Genomic DNA, 21,905 nt, shown 5'->3' with positions numbered 1-21,905 from the left:
CAATATATAATTGTAACATGACGAAGATATTGAGGTAAGGTTGAAAAAACTAATATGGACTTCCCCACTACACACAAACTATGAAACAAACAAGTTAGAATAAAATGCATAATTTTCAAAAGTTTAATTGATTTGTATGCAGTGTATCACATCATGATACACAGGTATTTCCCGTCCCCAGCACAAACTGTTATCTGTGTATCTATGTATTTTTTTTCGCAATCAATGTTGAAATGTACAATAATAACATAGCTATGTACTCCAAATGTCTTCTGTAAATGCAACTTTACAAACTACTGTCCATAAAATTGTCAATGGAAAATCAGAAGATGAATGCTTTGTTTAATTTATTGCCATTCAGCTTGACACTCTTTATATCCCAGTAACACTACCTATATCTTAAAATTTCATACATCACTTGCTATCTCCCCTAGAATAACCCTATCTCCCCTAGAATAACCCTATCTCCCCTAGAATAACCCTATCTCCCACTAGAATAACCCTATCTCCCTAGAATAACCCTATCTCCCCTAGAATAACCCTATCTCCCCTAGAATAACCTTATCTCCCCTAGAATAACCCTATCTCCCCTAGAATAACCCTATCTCCCCTAGAATAACCCTATCTCCACTAGAATAACCCTAAATCTCCACTAGAATAACCCTATCTCCCCTAGAACAACCCTATCTCCCCTAGAATAACCCTATCTCTCCTAGAATAACCATATCTCCCCTAGAATAACCCTATCTCCCCTAGAATAACCATATCTCCCCTAGAATAACCCTATCTCCCCTAGAACAACCCTATCTCCCCTAGAATAACCCTATCTCCCCTATAGTAACCATATCTCCCCTAGAATAACCCTATCTCCCCTAGAACAACCCTATCTCCCCTAGAACAACCCTATCTCCCCTAGAACAACCCTATCTCCCCTATAGTAACCATATCTCCCCTAGAATAACCCTATCTCCCCTAGAATAACCCTATCTCCCCTAGAATAACCCCATCTCCCCTAGAATAACCCCATCTCCCCTGGAATAACCATATCTCCCCTAGAATAACCCTATCTCCCTAGAATAACCCTATCTCCCTAGAATAACCCTATCTCCCCTAGAATAACCATATCTCCCCTAGAATAACCCTATCTCCCCTAGAGTAACCCTATCTCCCCTAGAATAACCATATCTCCCCTAGAATAACCCTATCTCCCCTAGAATAACCCTATCTCCCCTAGAATAACCCTACCTCCCCTAGAATAACCCTATCTCCCCTAGAATAACCATATCTCCCCTAGAATAACCATATCTCCCCTAGAATAACCCTATCTCCCCTAGAATAACCATATCTCCCCTAGAATAACCCTATCTCCCCTAGAATAACCATATCTCCCCTAGAATAACCCTATCTCCCCTAGAATAACCCTATCTCTCCTAGAACAACCCTATTTCCCCTAGAACAACCCTATTTCCCCTAGAACAACCCTATCTCCCCTAGAACAACCCTATCTCCCCTAGAATTCAGTCAAGAATAACATTCACAGCACCTAAACAATATCCTAATCTAATAACCTACTTATTCCAAAATGAGTATCGATCAACCCTTCCTCCTATTCCAAATGTCCAATAATTCTAACTATCCTTCATGTAGCTACCTATACTTAATTTCAAATAACCCTAATTACCCTAGATTTTAAGTTACCTGACTTTCACCAAATTTACACTAATTCTTCTATACTTACTCTCCTGTATGTATTATTTACATTATAAGCATTCACATCGGTTATGAAATGAAACATATTGCCAATAATCGGGTATATAATTACATATACAGTATGAGAAATACAGACAAGCCTGAATACATACAGCTATAGCTGAAAACATTATTCATCTCCCCTTGCCAGAAAAATCTTCAATTTAACCAACTTTGTCTCCAGCAAGTACTGGTCGCTGTTTATCATATCGTTGTACGTATACCTGGCTTGCAATTCGACAACATTCCTTATCTTCAGGAAATTTCTTACTTAAAATTTTCCATTAGAGCAGTACGATAATTGGATTTAAGTGAGAAGTCAATCCAGGTTCTGGTAAACAAGTATAATATGGTCACATGAGACCAACTGTCAGACACGACTAACGTCCATAAAGAGACTTTGTATAAACAAATGTGAGGTCGTGCAAAATTAATAACTGTAAACTAGGTCGAAACATGGACAAATGTGACATGTTAGCCCTGTAGAAGTAAACGTTACAGTACCCAGTAGGTACTTTTCCTTTTATTATGTAATGTTTTCTAATGGAAATTTTAAGTGGAAGAAATTCCCTTCAAATAAAGAATTTGTATTAAACTAGGACCAGAAACATATATACTGGACAGAGAAGTCACAAACAACTTTTATGTAAACAAAAATATTAGCCTTAATATACACCAAACTGATGATCTTCCAGACATCAGATAACATAGTAAAACATCCACAGCAGCATTTATAGTAATATTTACATCTCGACTAAGTCAACTGTGACTATGAATAAGCACATACGGAGTGCAAATAGGCTCAGCGGATTAATAAGTATGGGAATCTAACATAATTAGTTCAACGTTACTGGACTAAACAGCACCGTTATGAAAGGACTGATCAATGTAATTTTAGCATTTTCCTGTTTCCTCTCTGCAGAAAAAGCTAATGTCAAGTGAGTATTTTGTCAAAAACTAAACTGAATATTGTGGAAATGGGTGCATATTTGACTTCTCTACAGGGTAAGCTAATATAACGACAAATGGCTGAAGCGTACAGTTCCTAAAGAACACTTGACCACGTCACTACTAACTCTATGACAATACACGCTGAATTTTAATTTCTTTGTACTGTATTTAAACAATTGATTTGATGTAAATATACGGATTGTACCTCATTTGGACTGTGTATACAGTAGGATGCCCGCAGTTGGCAACAAACATATCCTATGGAGCGCTAAGCATAGGAAATGTTCGTTGCCAACTGCGCATGCGGACATACTAACTACCTAACTGAGGAGTCCCAATACAAACAGTTATACTGTATATAGTCAAACCTGTCAAAAGTGACCTTCCAAGGAAGTTAATAAAAAAGGTCACAGATGACGGGTAGTGATATAATCCAGGTTCTGGTAACTAGTATAATAACTAACATTGGGAGTGAAAAATATGGTCACATATGAGAGGGAGTCACTTAATCCAGATGGTCGCTATGGCAACCCATGTCATTTACTATACTAGTAAACTCAATTAAGCGACCAAATGTCAGCTACGACCAAACTGTCAGACACGACTAACGTCCATAAAGAGACATTGTATATACAAATGTAAGGTCGTGCAAAACTAATAACTGTGTCAAACATGGACAAATGTGAAATGTTAGCCCTGTAGAAATAAACAACTTTACAGTGCGCATAGGGTACATAGAAGAGCGCACGCCACAGGAAACCATCTGTCCAGGACTAGTACAACAGTCACAGAAATCATTGAACACATCACAGTCCAATAGGAATAAAAGTATTATCTTCCTAACAGACTAATATTTTCCTGGAAGTCTTTTTTTCTAAATTCCTTTTCTATACTGGAGATGAACTCGAGGGCCCTTCCCCAGATAACTCGTTGCTAACTGTGTTACTATAATCAACATTTCTAAACTGGATACTATCCTTATTGTGGGCTCCGGAGCGTCTGTGCCTCGTAAGGTATTTTTTGTCGGAGAATCCTTTACCACAAGTGTCACAAACAAAGGGCTTCTCCCCCGTGTGGATCTTAACATGACGCTGTTTGTCACACAAATTAGTGAAATTTTTTCCACACATTTCACATTTATATGGTTTTTCACCGGTGTGAATTCTGAGATGGACTTTAAGTGCCGAATCTCTACTGTAGAACTTTCCACAGATGTCACACTTGTGTAATTTCTGACCCACGTGTTCTACGGTATGTTCGAGAAGTGCGACTGAATCGTCGAAACCTTTTCGGCAAATATTACAGTTGAACGGCTTTTCTTTAGCATGTCCCTTTAAGTGGTGAGTAAGTTGATGTTTCCCTACGAAACTCTTCCCACAAACATCACATACATGTGGTTTTATTTCTTGGTGTGTGATCAGGTGTCGTTCCAGCGAGTACTTTGTCTTATAGGCCGATCCACAGACGTCACACATGTGGGATTTCTCGTTCGAATGCTTCAACAAGTGAGATTTTAATACTTTCTTCGTTGCAAGACCAAGTCCGCATTGCTCACATTTGTAAGGCCATCGACCCGTGTGAAACAACATGTGGCGTTTAAGTCCTTCCTGGGACTTAAACTGTCGACCACAAAAATCACACAATTCCTCTGAATGTAGATATTTATGTTTTTTGAGTAACTCCAAAGTCAATTTTACTTTCCCACAAATGTCACATGGATACGAGGACTGTTGGTCCACAGATACACATTGCAGAGTTGCTAAGTGATTCTTATATGCCTTTTCATATTTAAATTCTCTGCGGCAATTGTCACACCGAAATTTGGCATCTGTTGCCTGATGAGATTTCCGGTGTCGATTAAGGGAGGCTTTCTTCTTAAACTCTTCGCCGCAAACAGAACATATGTAAGGCGATTGTCCATGACTTACGATTTCGTGGTTCTGTAGAGAGACTTTCAAATGAAATCCTTTACTGCAGATGCTGCACACATGGGGTCTCTCACCGGTATGGACCATCATGTGCATTTTAAACCTTTGACGAGATTTAAGTTCTTTCGTGCACAAATTACATTGGTAGGGATTAACCCCTTGATGGTGCTTCTGCATGTGTTTCTTATATGCATTTTCAAACCAGAATTTTTTCCCGCAGTCTCTGCACCTTAACTGTTCTTGCAATTTTGATTTCCTTCTTGTCAATGCTTTTGATGTGTTTGCATCAGGGGAGTTCTTCTGAGTTACTGTTTTCTGACAATTATCAGATTTTTGTTTGGACTCTGTCTTTGAAATGTGATGTTTGCTGTGTCTCTTTAGTGTGGATTCAACTCTAAAGTTACCACTACTGGTACTGTATTTAAATGGGTCAATCACATTGATTTTCAGATGTTTATTTTGTTGGGACGTTGGGAAGTTCTCAATAGTTTCATCCATGCAATCAGAGTCCAAAGCAGATCCAACAGTTCCTTCGGAAAGTGAAACCATCTTGGATTCAGTAACATGGACTCTGGATGAAGACTCAGTATTAGAGGATGTAGGGAGTTCAGACATGGCAAGTTTATTTCCTGTTTTCACATTTTCATCCAGGGAAATGTGATCAAAGAATTCTTTTTTACAAATATCCTGATGCAGGAATTTGTGTGCGGACCTTGCAATAACTAGTCTCTGCCCACGACCTTGGACAGCCCCAGTAAGGTTATACCCATGGCTTTGCTTTGGTACACTCTCAAATTGAGAGTATTTATCGCCATGACATTTGATATCCTCAATTTGAGAATATTTATTTTCATGACCTCCAGCACTCTCATTTCCAGTATTCCCATCGTCATGACTTTGGACACCCTCAGTTACAGAATTCTGGACACCTTCCGTTTGACTGTATCCATAATCTGGCCTCTGGAATCCTTCTGTTGGAGAATTTCCGACGCCTGGCCTCTGGACACCCTCCGTTAAGGTATTATCATTGGCCATTCTGACAACCTCCGTTGGAGAATAACCATCGGCCCATCTTCTGACACCTTCTGTTTGGGTGAATCTAGGGTCCTGTGGTAGTTCTACCTTGACTGTGGTAAATGTCGTATCCATAGTAGTTTCCGCTGAAAAAAGAGGTGTAAGTTTTACTTGTCAGCAGAACAATGGTTACATGAGTAAGCCGACAAATGAAATATTGACAGAAAGGTTTTTTCTAATATCAATATATACCCAATACATCCTGATTGGTAGGATAACAATTGAATAGAAAAGGCTCCAATATAAGATAAATGTATCTTAAGAAAGGCATCAATATCAGCTTAAGCTTGCTTTCCAATCCAAAATCATAAAAAAATGTATGTTTACATGAATAAATAATGAATAAAAATATTGTTAGAATATTCTGAAATAATATGGCTAAAGCTAGCCGAAACCAAAGATATTCAAATGAAAAATATAGGTCGCTGTGACTTGCACATACATTTGCTATGTTGATGACATAATTGGTATATGTTAAAGAAACATCCATGTAGTTGGATCCACACACATGCTGTGCGTTTGGTAAAATAATGGAATTTGAAGTCTTAGATCACAAAGGCAAACCTCTAACAAAGATGTTGTACAGAAAGTCTGACATTATACGCATTCATGTCCCTTGACACCATGTCACTTGGACAAAATCAAAATTTATGTGACTTACGAAATTTTCAAGATGGCACATCAAATAAATGATTGAACAAAGTTATTTAACACTTTACTGCAGGAACTGTTCATGAATCAATGAGCATAATAATACATATGTAATAGAAAAAGGCCTAATGGACCTGTATTGCTCTTGTATACTTCTTTAAATGTAATGTTGAAGTAGGTCTAGGTCATTTATAGCGATACTAAACTGATTTATTCAAATATAAAACAAGGCTAATTTCAATATATTTTGTAGACCTTTAAGATTTTTTTGTAGACCTTTAAGCTATACTTCTGGCCTGATTTATCAGGTTTCTGGGACTCATGGTTAATGAGAAGTCATTGTTTAAAGATTTTAGAACATTTGACCCCTAGTTTGTAACCTTGGAAGCTGGTCAAGGCCATTAATTGGCACAATCTTGCATTTGGTAGCCCTTCATCCCTTCAGACCTAATTTAGGACATCTAGTCCCTTGGTCATTGACAAGAAGTCATTTGAATATTTTAGCATATCTGACCCCCTCTTACATTGAAGGTAGGTCAAGGTCGTTCATCCCAGCTGTTACATATTGGCCACATATCTAATTTCTGGGACTCTTGGTTATTTATAATTACAAGTTATTTAAATTGAAAACATTGACAACGTACAGAGGGACGACAGCTTGATGACCAGATAACGGATCCGGGAGCAACACCACAGCATAAGCTCACATGCCCAACAAAAAATCAGAAAACCCACATTATGTTTGCTTTGGTTTTGTATTGATCAACGTCCTATCAACAACTATGGTCATTGAAGATGGCCTTCCATGTTTATAAATGCATGTGCTTTGGGAGACTGTAGCATGTTGGTAATGGGTGTCTCCATGTGATATCGTGAAACTGAAGCCGACTTTATAGTGTTACTTCACCGAAACATACTGCTAAGGGTCAACAGGACAACTTATCCCATCACTTATATTGACAATGGTTGAAACTTTTGTTACACTCCCATAATGCTGAGCATTCAGCAGAAGTAGAAAACTCTTGAAGAGAAAGGGAACCGATGTTGTCACCCTGGCATGGGCATTTGTGTTGGTTTGTAAACTTATTCAACTGTTACAGGTAGCTTATCCCATACATGTAGCTACAGGAAACTTACTGGCCAGTCTCAGACAATTTATTAGAAAAGATACAGGTAACTTATAAGAAATATTGAGGTAACAGCTACTAGTAACTAATTGAACAGGTACAGGTAACTAATTAGACAGCTATACAGGTAATTAATTGAACAGCTACAGGCAACTAATTGGGCAGCTACAGGTAACTAATTGGGTGGCTACTGGTAACTAATTGAACAGCTACAGGTAACTAATTGAACAGCTACAGGAAACTATAATTGAACAGCTACAGGTAACTAATTGAACAGCTACAGGTAACTAATTGGGCAGCTACTTGTAACTAATGAAACAGCTACGTATATATACAGGTAACTAATTGGGCAACTACAGGTAACTAATTGGGCAGCGACAGGTAACTAATTGGGAAGCTACAGGTAACTTATTGGGCAGCTACCGGTAACTAATTGAACAGCTACTGGTAACTAATTGGGCAGCTACAGGTAACTTATTGGTAAGCTACAGGTAACTAAGTGGTCAGACACAGGTAACTAATTGGGCAGCTACCGGTAACTAATTGGGCAGCTACAGGTGACTATAATTGAACAGCTACTGGTAACTAATTGAACAGCTACTGGTAACTAATTGAACAGCTACTGGTAACTCATTGGGTAGTTTCAGGTAACTAATTGGTCAGCAACAGGTAACTAATTGGGCAGCTATAGGTAACTATAATTGAACAGCTACTGGTAACTAATTGGATAGTTACAGGTAACTAATTGGACAGTTATAGGTAACTAATTGGACAGTTATAGGTAACTAATTGGACAGTTATAGGTAACTAATTGGACAGTTATAGGTAACCAATTAGGTGGCTGCAAGTAACTTATTTGACATGCAGTTAACTTATTGGACAATCACATAAACACATATTCTGGTAAAGCACACAAATAACAGTCAATTCATGATCAGTCACAGCTGCCTTAAGTTACCAGGGTGTGTATATGTAGTCAACAAAACAATACAATCAATAGGTATCTTTGTCAGAACCATAATCTATTGTCATTTTTTTATTTGCTGTATATATATTCTAAGTCTCCGTTTGAAAAAAAAAAAAACCAATTTGTGGTTTATTGGTTTCAAAGTATAGAATATTTAATATTTAAAATCACACTCGATCAACAAACTGAGAAATAAATAAAAAGGGGACATTATTCTGATAAACAACAATGTAAAATGTTTGTGTAAAACATCCATGTAAAACATATTAATGTTCTTGTAAAACATCCATGTCAAATGTTTGTTTTTAATCAGTCACAGATCACATGCGTACCTGAACGATCCAGGTGAACATATTCATCAGTACAGATCACATGCGTACCTGAACGATCCAGGTGAACATGTTCATCAGTACAGATCACATGTACCTGAACGATCCAGGTGAACATGTTCATCAGTACAGATTACATGTACATGTGTACCCGGACAATCAAGGTGAACATGTTCATCAGTACAGATCACATGCGACCTGAACGATCCAGGTGAACATGTTCATCAGTACAGATCACACGTACCTGAACGATCCAGGTGAACATGTTCATCAGTACAGATTACATGTACCTGAACGATCCAGGTGAACATGTTCATCAGTACAGATCACATGTACATGTGTACCGGGACAATCAAGGTGAACATATTCATCAGTACAGATCAAATGCGTACCTGAACGATCCAGGTGAACATGTTCATCAGTACAGATCACACGTACCTGAACGATCCAGGTGAACATGTTCATCAGTACAGATTACATGTACCTGAACGATCCAGGTGAACATGTTTATACCTGATACATATATGTTAAAATGAGTTGACATCAATTCCCAACTCCTAAGTATTCTGTATATGTTAGATACATAATGCTGTTTACACATAAGTATGTGGACCTTGATCGACAGTGTTTTTCCTACCAAATTCGAAAGGATGCTAATTAAATAATCACAAGCTAATTCCCAACATCAATTCTGTACTGTTTTTATTCTTCCAAATTAAGGCATTAGTTTTTTGGGAGTTTTTGTTTTTGGTCATTTGAGGACATCCTAAAATCAAACAGCAAATGTTTCAAACCCTTAAACCCTTGCTGCACAAAAGTTTTCAATTTATAATTACATGAGTGGCAATTTCCTATAATGCGCAGGAACATCAATGTTAAAATGAGATAAGATCAGGAATATTAATACAGCTAAGTGTGTGATATACAAAACGACAGCTGGGTAGCTAGGGTTCTGTCGCAAGGTAACCCCAATGTTTGTAGCCCTATACTTAAATCTTTGTAATCAAGAACAGTTGGGTCTCAAGTGAACCCCAATGTTTGTAGCCCTATACTTAAATCTTTGTAATCAAGAACAGTTGAATCTCAGAGGATTTTTACCGTCTTTAAGCTTCCTGTGTCGAAATTTAAGGACAGAATTTACTTAAGTATAAAAGAAACATACATTGGTGAACCAGATATTTTAACAACATTATGTGTTATCTTAATTTTCAGGCTATTATAAATGTAAATTTCAAGTTAAGGGTATATCCTGATTATATATAGTAATGACGTGAAATAATGTGCCTTTTCCTGAATTGGTAACATTTAAAAACTGTTTCTTTAAACTGTCAAAAGTCAGTTTAAAATATAATATTTCATTCACATGACTTCATTAATTTCATATACTGTAAACAAACTTTTGTTTATTTTAAGTAGATTAAATTTCAGCCTCTAATGACTAATGATGATTTATTGATATATCGGGGAATCCGTGATGTGATTTTCAGAATTATGACTCAGTCATGTTTGTTCGTTTTCAACAGCCGGAGTAAAGTGTACACAATAAATGGCCATATGATGCTCAAGTGTGGCATAGATTCTTTTGATAAAATGCTAAAATATGATAACATAACAACAATTATCCAATCAAAATGCTGCTTACAAATTAAAGGTCACAGATCTGTGACCTTTAATTTGTAAGCAGCATTTTGATTGGATAATTGTTTTTGGCTATCACTTTCAATATAGCCAAATATCTCCAGATAAGATCACATAACTGAAATAACAGGCATTAAATACTTTCATTAACCGACAAATCAAAAAACACTCAAAACTCTATAACATATCATGAATGTAAAGCCTAACAAGTTTTAAAGAAATATGTCTGTCAAAAATTCAGAGAGGAGATCCCGGATAAGATGGAAATAACAATAATATAAAAAAGGGCATTATCTCTAATTGATGGACAAATCAAAACGCGACTCAGGTAATTTGCTATATATACCGTGTACCAAACCGAAAGAAAAACACTGCGGTTCAGTTACACCACGGTAAACCGTTTCACCCCTAGAAAACAACCACATAAAACCCACCCAGTTAGAATATAGGATTCCAGGGAGGTAACTCCGACTCCTGTGTAAAAACACTCTCTAGATCTAGTAACAGTATTCCAGTGAGGTAATAAATCCAGTGTAAAGCCACTCTCTGGTAAAAGTATTCCAGGGAGGTAACTCTGGTATAAAATCACCAGCTCTAATTACAGAATCTGGTTACTAGTATATATTCTAGGTCTATTTATATACAGAAAATGTGAAAAATTTGAAAAATGTGAAAACCAAAACCTCACAAACTGCATGACTATATTCTACTACAGGTTGAAGAGGAAAAAGGGTTTTTGGCTTAATTATTTACAACAGTATATATATACATCGGTGAAAACAAACTCCAATATTTTGTTGTCTATAGATTTTCCTTTACACAAATATGAATATACTGCAGACTTCTTATACTGATTTACTACAGTACGCGCCGGCTCATTGACTGTCGAAAATCCATGTCTGATCGATCCCACTGTGGAGTACATTTCTATATCAGTGGTAATGTGGCTGTAACAGTTAGCTCAAGAATAAAACATTAAGTGTCAAAACTTGTACATGTGCTGTCAATGTCTCTCAAGATCATGTCAGGTAACAAACTACCAATAATTACAAGAGGCTCAGAGGGCCTGTATCGCTCACCTGGTTGATTTGATCAAACTTCAAAATAATGTTATTAACAGCTTTATTTGATGCTGTCTAAATATAACAATTCTACATATGGTTTCAAAAGATATAATAAATTACCAATAATTATAATGCCTGTTCTGATGTACAGTGTTATTGAAACCCTGTGATTATTCCCTTATAATCTTCCTAACGAAGAAAACAGCCAGGTTTGACATGAGCATGGAAGTATATATATGTATATGTATACATGATTAAGTTTGAGGAGCATGGAAGTTTATATACATTATTAAGTTTGAGATGGTGATCAAGGACTAAATGTGGATAAGATCTGGTTTATGGGCATTACTAAGAGTATGTTTTCTCAGGTATTTTTTATCAGAGAATCCTTTGCCACAGATGTCACAGATAAAGGGCTTCTCTCCCGTATGGATTTTGATGTGACGCTGTTTGTCGCCTAAATTGGTGAATTTTTTCCCACACATTTCACATTTATATGGTTTTTCTCCGGAGTGAATTCTGAGATGGACTTTCAGTGCTGAATCCCTACTGTAGAACTTGGAACAGATGTCACACTTGAATAATTTCTTGCCCATGTGTTCGAGAGTGTGTGTAAGTAACGCATCACTGTCATCAAATCCCTTTCTACAGATATCGCACTTGAATGGTTTCTCTCTGGCGTGTGCCTTCAGATGCATCTTCAGTTGATACTTGTCCGTGTAACCCTTTCCGCAGATCTCGCAAACATGTGGTCGGTCGCCACGGTGACTCATAAGGTGCCGATCCAGCGTTACCTGATTTTTGTATCGATTTCCACATACATCACACATGTGCGATTTCTCGGACGAATGTGCCAACATGTGCTTCTTTAATTCTGCATTTGAGCTTAATCCTCGTCCACATAATTCACAGTTATATTTCCAGTCTCCTGTGTGGAACATGACATGGCGGACAAGGGCACATTTCGACTTATACTGCTTTCCACATATTTCACACTGAAACGATTTGTCTTTGTCATGTATACGATTGTGTTGTTGCAGAAGCTCAAGAGATGCAAACACCAAGTCACAGGTCTCGCATTTCTGACGGTTCTCATTCATTTTCATATGAATCCTCAAATGATTGTTAAAAGCCTTTTCAGATCTGAAAGTTTTTGTGCACTGTCCACAACAAAGATTACCTGGTTCGTCAAATGTCATGCCCTCATGTTCCTTTGTACAATGCACATTGTACAATTCTTCATCCTCAAATTGCAGTTCACAATGTTGGCAGGCCAAAGTCATGCTGACCCCGTGAGTTTCCATGTGTTTCATATAAAACCTTTCATCCTTGAACTGTTTCCCACATCGTACACACGGGATTATCCGGTTCGCACGCACCCGTGTATGAGTGGCGAGATGGTTGCGTAGCAACACAGGTGTACGGAATTTATCATTACATACATTACACGAATGGACATCTTCATCGTTGTGTTTCTTGATGTGTGTTAACAAAGAAATTTTCTGACGGAAACCCTTACCACAAATACTACACACATGAGGTCGTTCACCAGTGTGTCCCATCATGTGAAGTTTTAGCCCTAAACGAGATTTAAAGTCTCGATCACACAATTCACACTGAAAAGGATTGCCCTCGCCATGTTCCTTCGCAAAATGTTCCTTGTACGAATTTTCGTTTCTGAAATTCATTCCACAATGCTTACAGTCAAAATTAGCCATAGACTGATGGACTTCATTTGTGTGTGCATTGAGATGATGATTGCCATTCTGCTTGCATTTAAACGTTTTATTCCACAAGTATTTTTTGTAATGCTCCTCCAGTTGGGTTTCAAGTTGGAAGCCACGTCCACAGCCCTGACAGCTGAACGGCATCCCCAACATCTTGATCCTCAAGTGTTTGTTTTGCTGGGAGGACCCTACAGCAGATGCAGAATTCAACTTTGTTGGAGTTGTCCACAGTTCCGGCAACGCAGTATCCTCCTGAAAATTTGAAGAGGAATCGGACTGTTCTGGTGTGCTGTCAGTAGTAGAACCTGGGGGAATATTTGAAGTCTTATACATTTTCTCAAATTCATTATCAGGATTTCTGACACCACCATCAAAACGGGATAGATGATTCATCTCAGAAAACTTGAGTTCGGACATAGAACCATGTGTATATTCAACAGAATCAGATTCCGTTTCAGTGCCGGGTTCCTGTTTCACTTTGTGGGTGATTTCATGCTCTTGTAAAGTGTTTAAATCGAAGAACATCCTTCCACATGTATGACAGCCATGAGGCTGCCATCCAGAGTGTATCTGCAGACATTTTGGCTTTAGTCCACGGACCATACTGGTTACGACATACGACGGCTCATCTGGGTGCGTTGTCTCGCCACTTCTGTCGCCAACATCCACCATTTCTTCATCTGTAGAAAAACAGGTACAAGTTGAGTCAATAGGCCAAGGCAGAGAGGCAGCATCTTCATTATATCACTATTCTAAACACTCGTCACTTCGATACAAGGGACACAGGCACAGCGTCTTCACAAAACCAAGATTGTTTACAATTTTCACTGCAAAGTTACCCTGCATAGGTCACCAACTACAGACATTGTAGACCCATAAACCCAGCAAACAAACAAATAGTTTCCATTAAAACATATCTTTATTCAATACATTATTTTCTCTTTCCTGGATAGATACGCTTACAGTTAACAACTGACTGTAAATGCACAAATCTATGATATAACAGATTTCTGTAACAGACTAAATATGCTATAGTGAATTGACACATCAACCTTGATCACTAGAGCAAACAGAACTGTCCATTAGCAGAAAGCTCCCACACAGCACAAAAACTGTGATAGAAGGACACAATTCAAATCTGTACATATATCCTCATAGTGGTATTTGCATATCATATATCTGAATTTGCCACAATGACATCATAAGTGTAATCATGAGAACAGGACAGTACACTCCATAAACACTGTTGGTTCCTCACAAAGATAACCTAATCCTTATCGACCTTCTTATCAGTGTATGGCAGTTATTCCATTATTAAACCACAATGTCCGTAAACTTCAATGTCTGTGATCATGAACAACAATGTCCGTAAAGCTCAATGTCAGTAAACCAAAATCACCTAAAACAACAATGTCAGTACACAAAAATGTCAGTAAACACCAATGTCTGTAGACCACAATGTCCATAAAACAACAATGCCCATAAAACAACAATGCCCATGGCAATAAAACAATTTCAGTGAACAACAATGTCTGTAACACAATAATGTCAGTAAACTACAATGTCAGCAAACTACAATCTCTGTAAAACAACAATGTCATGATCAGTAAACCACAATGTCCGCAAAACAACAATGTGGTAAACAAAAATGTCTGTAAAACAACCATGTCCGTAAACATCAATGTCCATAGACCTAAATCTCCAATGCATATTGTAACAACCCTAAAATACATCAGGGTTGTTATACCCACCAGGTGATGTGTATACAATTTAAATTTTATCATCAACAAAACATCCTCCTTCATGTCAACTGGAAAGTACTTCCAAATCAAGACTTTTTTTTCACAATTATTGCAAACATATATATATCAGCTGGATACAAATGATATATATGATATATCCTGATTACTTTATATAAATAAACAAGAATTCTGTACAAAAACCATAGGCCAAGTATTCTTCCAGTACAAGATTTCCTTTCCAAAATAACTTAATATTGTAATCCCAAAACACATAAAATTCAGAAACACGCTTATGATTCAAAACCATATTTTATTTGCTAAAATATATATTACATTGTATAATAGAAATATATACAGATTTTCAGGTCAATTTGAAAATTGCTGACAGATTTAATTATTGAAAATTTGAATTTATGATTTTCACCCAGAAATTGGACAAAGCACATAATCCCTATCTTTATCCTGATTTATGCAGATCTAATATTTCTATAACTATTGACCAAGATTAAGTTGCTAGCTATAGGTACACATTATTTCTGAGAAACTGAGTTAAACACAACCCTCAGATAGACAGGAATACTGGAACCTCCTTTTGTACATATAGATTTTCAGACCATTTCAAAAATCACTCATTACAGGTATATATATAATTCAAGGAGTCATTGCAAATTCTCTACATCCACCAAATCTCATGGATTTTTTTTAATCCATAATATTTATTTTTTTAAATCAAAAATTAGACACAAAACGTCCTGAATCTTTTGTCTTGATTTGTGTGTATTTTCTGTAATCTAGAGCTATCTTATAATACCAAATCAAATTTACTGACATATACACCTGTACTTTCCGAGAAGCTGAGTTAAACATGACCTGCTATCATATGTAACCTCAGGCAGAACAGTAAAACTGGTACATTCTTTAATGATGCCGAGACAATAACTATTGTTTAAATCTCACTATCACTGACTAAACCTTGAGATATGGGGTAAGGTAGATGTTTTACTTTGAATTGTGGAAATTTTGTACACTAATATAACTTTTAATGCAGACGTTGCAGTATATATCATATATTGTATTTATCTAGCAATGAACACATGCCTCTGTTCTGTAATAAGCCAATTCAACTGGCTATTTTTAGACAGTGTATGTGTTGGTTTCGGCTTATTACAGATTAAAAATATGGTGTGGTTTTTTTTTGTTGCATAGTATTAAACCTGATGGAAAATCTGTTATTTGACTATCATGATGAAGTACACTACATACAGGATTGGCTTCACAATAGTTTTATATTCTACAATATAGTAACACAGTAAATTTGGACTTGACTATTTTCATGTTAAAACTCTAAATTCTAAATGTAAAAAACATTCAACATTAATTTACTTTTCATAGTAAGATGATTTTCCCAGGTACGTAACAAAAAACAATAGAAAATCTCAAAAAATTGATTTTGCAAAATAGTTTGTGAATAAAAATCCACTGTGGAATCAAACCTGTATGCTTTACTGAAAGCCACTGAGTAAAGAAAGACCTTACCTCCTGAGTAGGCCGGGGTCATGTTATACTGCTTTTGCTGACTGGGTCTTTCTGACGGGACTTTAGACGTGGAAGAATCTATTGTGAGATCCATCGCTGAGGCTTCCTCTATTACAGGAGTATCAACTACTGGGGATTGTAAATCTGGAAACAACAAAAAAACATACTGTAACATTTTGTACAAGTAGAAAATCCTCTATTGATTACTATAGTAAATGAGCTGGATTTTATTTCAGCAGGTCAAGATTTTCAAGGGTTTTGATTCAGAAATGAACTTGCAATTTATCAAAACATGTGTTCTCATCTGTCAACATAAATGTCTCTATCATACAGAAAACAAAGTACACAACAAAATAATAAAATTTTCAGACAGGTACCAAGAATGCATAACAATATTACTAACAGTTATACAACGTACCTACATGAAGCATAAAAATTCAGTAATATTTAAAATCTAACACTTCAGATTCCTGTTCGAAGTTCAGCATCGGTTGATGGAAAGACAGCTGCTATTAGTCAGAATTTGTACATTAAGACTATTGATATTTACTTAAACTGGAATGAAATTTATAGGAAGTATTTTTTATGTAGGGTCAAATACTGGGATTATTTGCAAGGTAGAGTTAATTAATAATATTCAATTAGATATCAATCAAACCATATTTACACAAACTCTCAGACAACCTACTTTCACTTGGTATAGAAACTGTCTTCAATGGAATATCCTGATGAGCATCAGCCTCAAGTAGGTGCTTGTCTTCTTCGTCAGTCAAATGCTTTTCGCGATCTTGGCCATCCAAATGTTTTTCACTATCTTGGTCATCCAAATGTTTTTCACTATCTTGGTCATCCAAATGTTTTTCACTATCTTGGTCTTCCAAATGTTTGCTATCATCTTCATCACTATCAATTAAATGTTTTTCACCATCTGCATCAGCAATGTCAAAATGTTTATTACCATTATCATCTGCACCAATCAAATGCTTGTCATCACTTCCGTCAGCATCAACCAAACGCTTGTAGCCATTTTCATCTCCATCAAGGTGAAGCTTGCCTTGATCAATCTCTGTCACCTCAGACTTTGTCTTCATGCAGTCATCCATCGCTGAATAAAAAAAAAAGAGATTTTTTTCACAATTTCATTCCTTAGTTTTTGCTAAATTGAAATTAAAGTCTGACAGAAAGACTAATGTTTCAAGGCCGAAATTCACTTTCTACAGTGTTCGAAAGTTAAGGTGGTCCAATGGTCCGAGGCTATAGAAAACCTGGTTGGTCTATGTAAAATTTCAAAGTGTTGGCCCCATTGACTATGAAAAGTTTGAGCCCTGACATACATTACAATTCATGAAAACAACATTCCAATATTTTCTGACAAATGATCATACAAAATCAGAGCTTACAATAGAGGTTTTTTACTCGTAACAAGCGTGTTATTACTGGATGATGCAAGCATTTGCGTGACAGTTATGCTACTTTCAACAATATGTTTACAAAATGGGTCTATGGAAAAATGACTTGGGCTATGGGATTTCAATTTTCTGTAGACATATTGTCTAAGGAATTTTCATATATACTTTCATACACTGTTTCTAGCAAATGTAAGTTGGGATATTAAGTAATTCTTCAAACAAAATTAAACGTTTCTAATAAAATATCAAAATTTACATAATGAATACACTACTTCTGAATTGAAGTTCGAGTTTTTCACGAATAAGTTTAATACTGTAAATTGAGCTTGTAAAGCTACCTGTAGGTAATTTTTCATCCTGGTCTGAAGAAGGCAACTCTTCATGCGACGTCTCGTCATCAGATTCTACCGCCATATCCTCGCCGTCTTCCATATCATCCTCTTGGGTATCAGCGTCAGGTAGTCTGGAGTTCTGCACAAACATGACAGCATTCTGGGAGGCAAAGTTCTCTTTCAGGAATGTCTCACACTTCCTGATAAGGTGGTTCACACAATACTGGCGAGCTAGCGGTAACAGGGATGTAGCCAAGTCAACAGTCAAATCTATTGTATCTGTATACAAGTATCTGAAATAATACATCAATATCACTTAAAATCTGATCACATGTATCAAGTGACATTTGTTTTACAATAATTAAATTCAAATATTTTATTATGCTTTCTGAGACTTGTAAAAAACTCATTCCTATATAAAATGAAAACTTTGAAATATTCTTTCTAATTATCTGAGAATCTGAGATTAATTAACTTTTCTATATTTCTTCTAACAATGTTTTTTTTTTAATTTCTTCTAGGAATGTTTTTTTTTTAATTATTTTTCATTCAATTTCAATCCTTATTTTTCTGTATGGGACAATATAAGGTTTGCTGTAGAGGTGCAATATGTTTGTATCTTGTTTCAGATATATTTTTACGTATATATACTTTGCATGGTAAACATTATTGCAATATGCATTTGTTTCAAAATTCATTTTCTGCACTTGTTATGTTAGAAATGGGGTCCTACTATATAGTTTGAATGGAAATCAAAATATGAATTGAAGCACACTAATTATAATAGTATCAAAATTTATTTTTTCATCTCATTTTCCAACCATTTCATTAATTAGAAGCTAATTTTCAGAATTTAAAAAATCCAATCTATGAATAAAACAGTATCAATGCTCTTTTAATTCAGCTAAAAATGTTCAGTTTGGAGAGCAAAAACAATTACACAGGTACCTTAGAAAAAGTGAGAAAATGTGCTGCTGTGTATCCAAGAGAGTTATCTCCCATTTACTAATGGTAGGGTCATCCAGCATTGCACAGAATACAGAGCTTCGAGACACCAGGATAGTCTTATGGGCCAGGATTTGTTCCTTGCCTCCATTAACCACAAAGGCAACATCACTGGCTGTTCCAGATGTGTACAGGTAGTACAGGCAGTCAAGAAGGGATCTCTCACTCTGCCAGTCAGCATCGGGAATCTGATCAGGCTCCATCTAAAAAACAGATCAGGCTTTACTATAGATTTAACAAACCTCACTATAGATTTAACAAACTCCAAATTGAGCAAATATTACGGCATTGAGAATTTACTATTGCAAACAAGTTCTATGACACTAGCTATTCACATATCATTTGTCACAATATGAACACTGAACAGGGATTTTGCCAGCTGAAATAATCATTGATATATATAATGTCCTTTATATTTGGGTTAGGTATATATCTACCTTGTCCTAAAATTGGCAAACTTTCAGATTTTTTGGAGGATGTGGTTCAAATAGCATTTCTATAGTCTACTTTTTATTTAGTGTAAAATAAGGACAGGTATAATAAACAAAAAATATTACCCCTTACTCTTCTAAAAAGGTGTAACACTTGAAGGTCAGTCAATGCATCAATTTTGGAACAGAAGTAGCTAGGTATATATACTGTATATATCACTAGACTAGCTACTTAGAACGGTTTTAAAACAGACAGTCTGATTATAAAGTTAGTATTGTTTACAGAGCTGTCCACCAATCAGACTACATTGCCTCTTGCAAAACCACTCTAAATTATATAGTCTATTTCCATTCCACAGTTGATGCATCTTCGGGTATCACAACCAATTTAGGTCCATTTTAATTTCTCATCTTGAAATCATGATCATTGTCACACGACAAATTAAATTAAAAGAATTACCACTGTGTAAAAGGAGACAAAGAAAATATAGCAGCCAGACCGGGGTTCAAACAATAGCCGCATGCTCTACCAATTGAGCTACCTGGTCATCGATGTTCGACTCGGTCCGGTTCTGCTAAAATGTATTGATTTTTAAGAATTCTAAGAATACCTTTAATAATGAAGTTTGTATTCATTTGATATTTTCGTTGGACTGAACTTAAATCAAAATTGAATTGATCAAAGCTCATTCTTGTCATCTGACATTTAATTTTCAAGTGTTACGCCTTGTTGATAGTGGGGAGTGATCATGAGGAGCTTAGATATTTTTTTATAAAAACTACCCTGCCAGATGCAGGCGCCTGTGATTGGTCCAATAAATTGTGAAACTGATTGTTGCATTTATTACAATACAGTAATCAGAGTTGTCTAGCAGACTGATGGAGAACAGCTTATAATATAATTACGTAATATCAACTCTTCGAATTGTTTTAATTTCCACAGAAAAACTTAGAATTTTAATACATGTATCGGTATGGCTTAAAATATTCTTCTGTAGCACGATTTCAACAATTCAGAGATAGAAGAATTTGTAAACATCATTTTATCGTATATAAAAAATATGTAAGTCACTTGAAAACAGAGACCTATATACTAAATTGATATAGGTCTCTGTTGAAAACAAACTAAAATTGTACCTTATGAATATTCATTAACTAAATGTCACGTGATAATGAAAAGCCCAGTGTCTGGGATAGCATTCAGATAATAAATTAAAGTCATACAGTGAGCAAATTCACTCGAAAACAAACACTCAAATCATAATAGAACAATCAGTTACCAAACTAGATTGTTATTGTCTCGAATAAGGAGCAGCATGTCGGCTAAACTGCCTACGTCCGAACAAGAAACTGCTTTTTACCTGCAAGCGCAAACCAAGTCCCTGTGCCAACACCCTATCCCCCCACCTTCTTATTCAAAGCGTGTACAATTAGTTATGGCAGTATAACATACGATAGCAGAGGATACGGTCAATCTTGATTTGATGTCTCACCTTGCAGATGAAAATTCAACTAAATATAATGGTTACGTTGGTATTCGTCTCATTGTTAAAATTTTAGTAAACTGTATATTCCAGGTCACTGAGCAGGTGCGCGCATACCGGATGTGACGTAAATCTAACTATTACCGCAATGGACAGCTGTAACGACTACAAACGTCAAGACGAACGGGAGTTACTTGGGTTCCGAATTTAGCCATTAATATCGGGCATTTGTTACGAACTGAACCGATTGGTCTGTCGAAGGATCAATGTTAAAGCTCACCTCTGAAAAACACACGGAGGTCTGCATTGAGGGAGTCTGCATTTTAGCTCATTCGAATATGCGCTGTTTCTAACTTGTCAGATAGCTCTTATACAGGTAGTATATATTATCTCATATAACTATCTGTTTTATTTAAGTAATAATAAATAAGTTAGATGATATATGTTTGTTGAATAAAAAGATTATGTGGGTGAATGCATGGATATTGTCTTAAAATATAAAGCTGTTTTTTACCCGGTCGCCAAAATACTTACAGAGACGTACACGTGTATGTAAAGGAATCTGTTAAAATACAGCTTATACATTTTGAAGACAATGGCCATATTTGCTATTTATCAAGCAAAAGTCATCAAAAATAAACATTTCTAAGTGAAACGATATATCAACAATGTTCCAAATATCTTCGTTTTTTTAGATCTAGGGCCGTTTTCGTTTATCGTGATCCAAACGGTTGGACCAGAGTTGCTCGTTTATGAAATAA

The 21,905-nt window shown here is 36.2% G+C and overlaps 1 protein-coding gene and 2 long non-coding RNA genes across 4 annotated transcripts; 1 reads left to right on the top strand and 2 right to left on the bottom strand.

Moving 5' to 3' along the window:
• Positions 1 to 2,378: 2,378 nt before the first annotated feature.
• LOC117315864 (zinc finger protein 26-like) lies at positions 2,379 to 21,265 on the bottom strand. Of its 2 annotated transcripts, none has more exons than XM_033870270.1 (6): positions 21,154 to 21,265; positions 19,173 to 19,432; positions 18,231 to 18,517; positions 17,172 to 17,588; positions 16,484 to 16,627; positions 2,379 to 5,788 (listed from the first exon to the last, which is right to left on the bottom strand). In XM_033870270.1, exons 2-6 carry the CDS (start codon positions 19,430 to 19,432, stop codon positions 3,588 to 3,590), a joined length of 3,309 nt encoding a protein of 1,102 aa, XP_033726161.1. In that variant the 5' UTR covers positions 21,154 to 21,265; the 3' UTR covers positions 2,379 to 3,587. The 2 variants fall into 2 exon arrangements, with proteins under 2 accessions (XP_033726161.1, XP_033726162.1); XM_033870271.1 differs by lacking the exon at positions 2,379 to 5,788 and adding an exon at positions 9,522 to 13,885.
• Positions 8,576 to 9,155, bottom strand: LOC117315866. Its single transcript, XR_004529779.1, has 2 exons — positions 8,828 to 9,155; positions 8,576 to 8,779 (listed from the first exon to the last, which is right to left on the bottom strand). It is a non-coding gene; the product is annotated as an uncharacterized LOC117315866 (long non-coding RNA).
• Positions 8,994 to 9,327, top strand: LOC117315865. The gene is made up of 3 exons (XR_004529778.1): positions 8,994 to 9,079; positions 9,134 to 9,227; positions 9,274 to 9,327. It is a non-coding gene; the product is annotated as an uncharacterized LOC117315865 (long non-coding RNA).
• Positions 21,266 to 21,905: the final 640 nt, after the last annotated feature.

Source organism: Pecten maximus, chromosome 17 (genome assembly GCF_902652985.1).
Source record: "Pecten maximus chromosome 17, xPecMax1.1, whole genome shotgun sequence".
NCBI classification, from domain to species: Eukaryota; Metazoa; Mollusca; class Bivalvia; order Pectinida; family Pectinidae; genus Pecten; species Pecten maximus.
The sequence above is the reverse complement of the archived record's forward strand: the minus strand, read 5'-3'. Positions and strand labels throughout refer to the sequence as shown.

Coding starts and splice junctions, on each gene's coding strand:
- LOC117315864 (XM_033870270.1), bottom strand. CDS start 19,432: ATGGAGCCTGATCAGATTCCCGATGCTGACTGGCAGAGTGAGAGATCC. Junction 18,518..19,172: donor ATTTTCTCACTTTTTCTAAG/GTACCTGTGTAA, acceptor GTATTATTTCAG/ATACTTGTATACAGATACAA. Junction 16,628..17,171: donor AGTTTCTATACCAAGTGAAA/GTAGGTTGTCTG, acceptor TGTTGTTTCCAG/ATTTACAATCCCCAGTAGTT.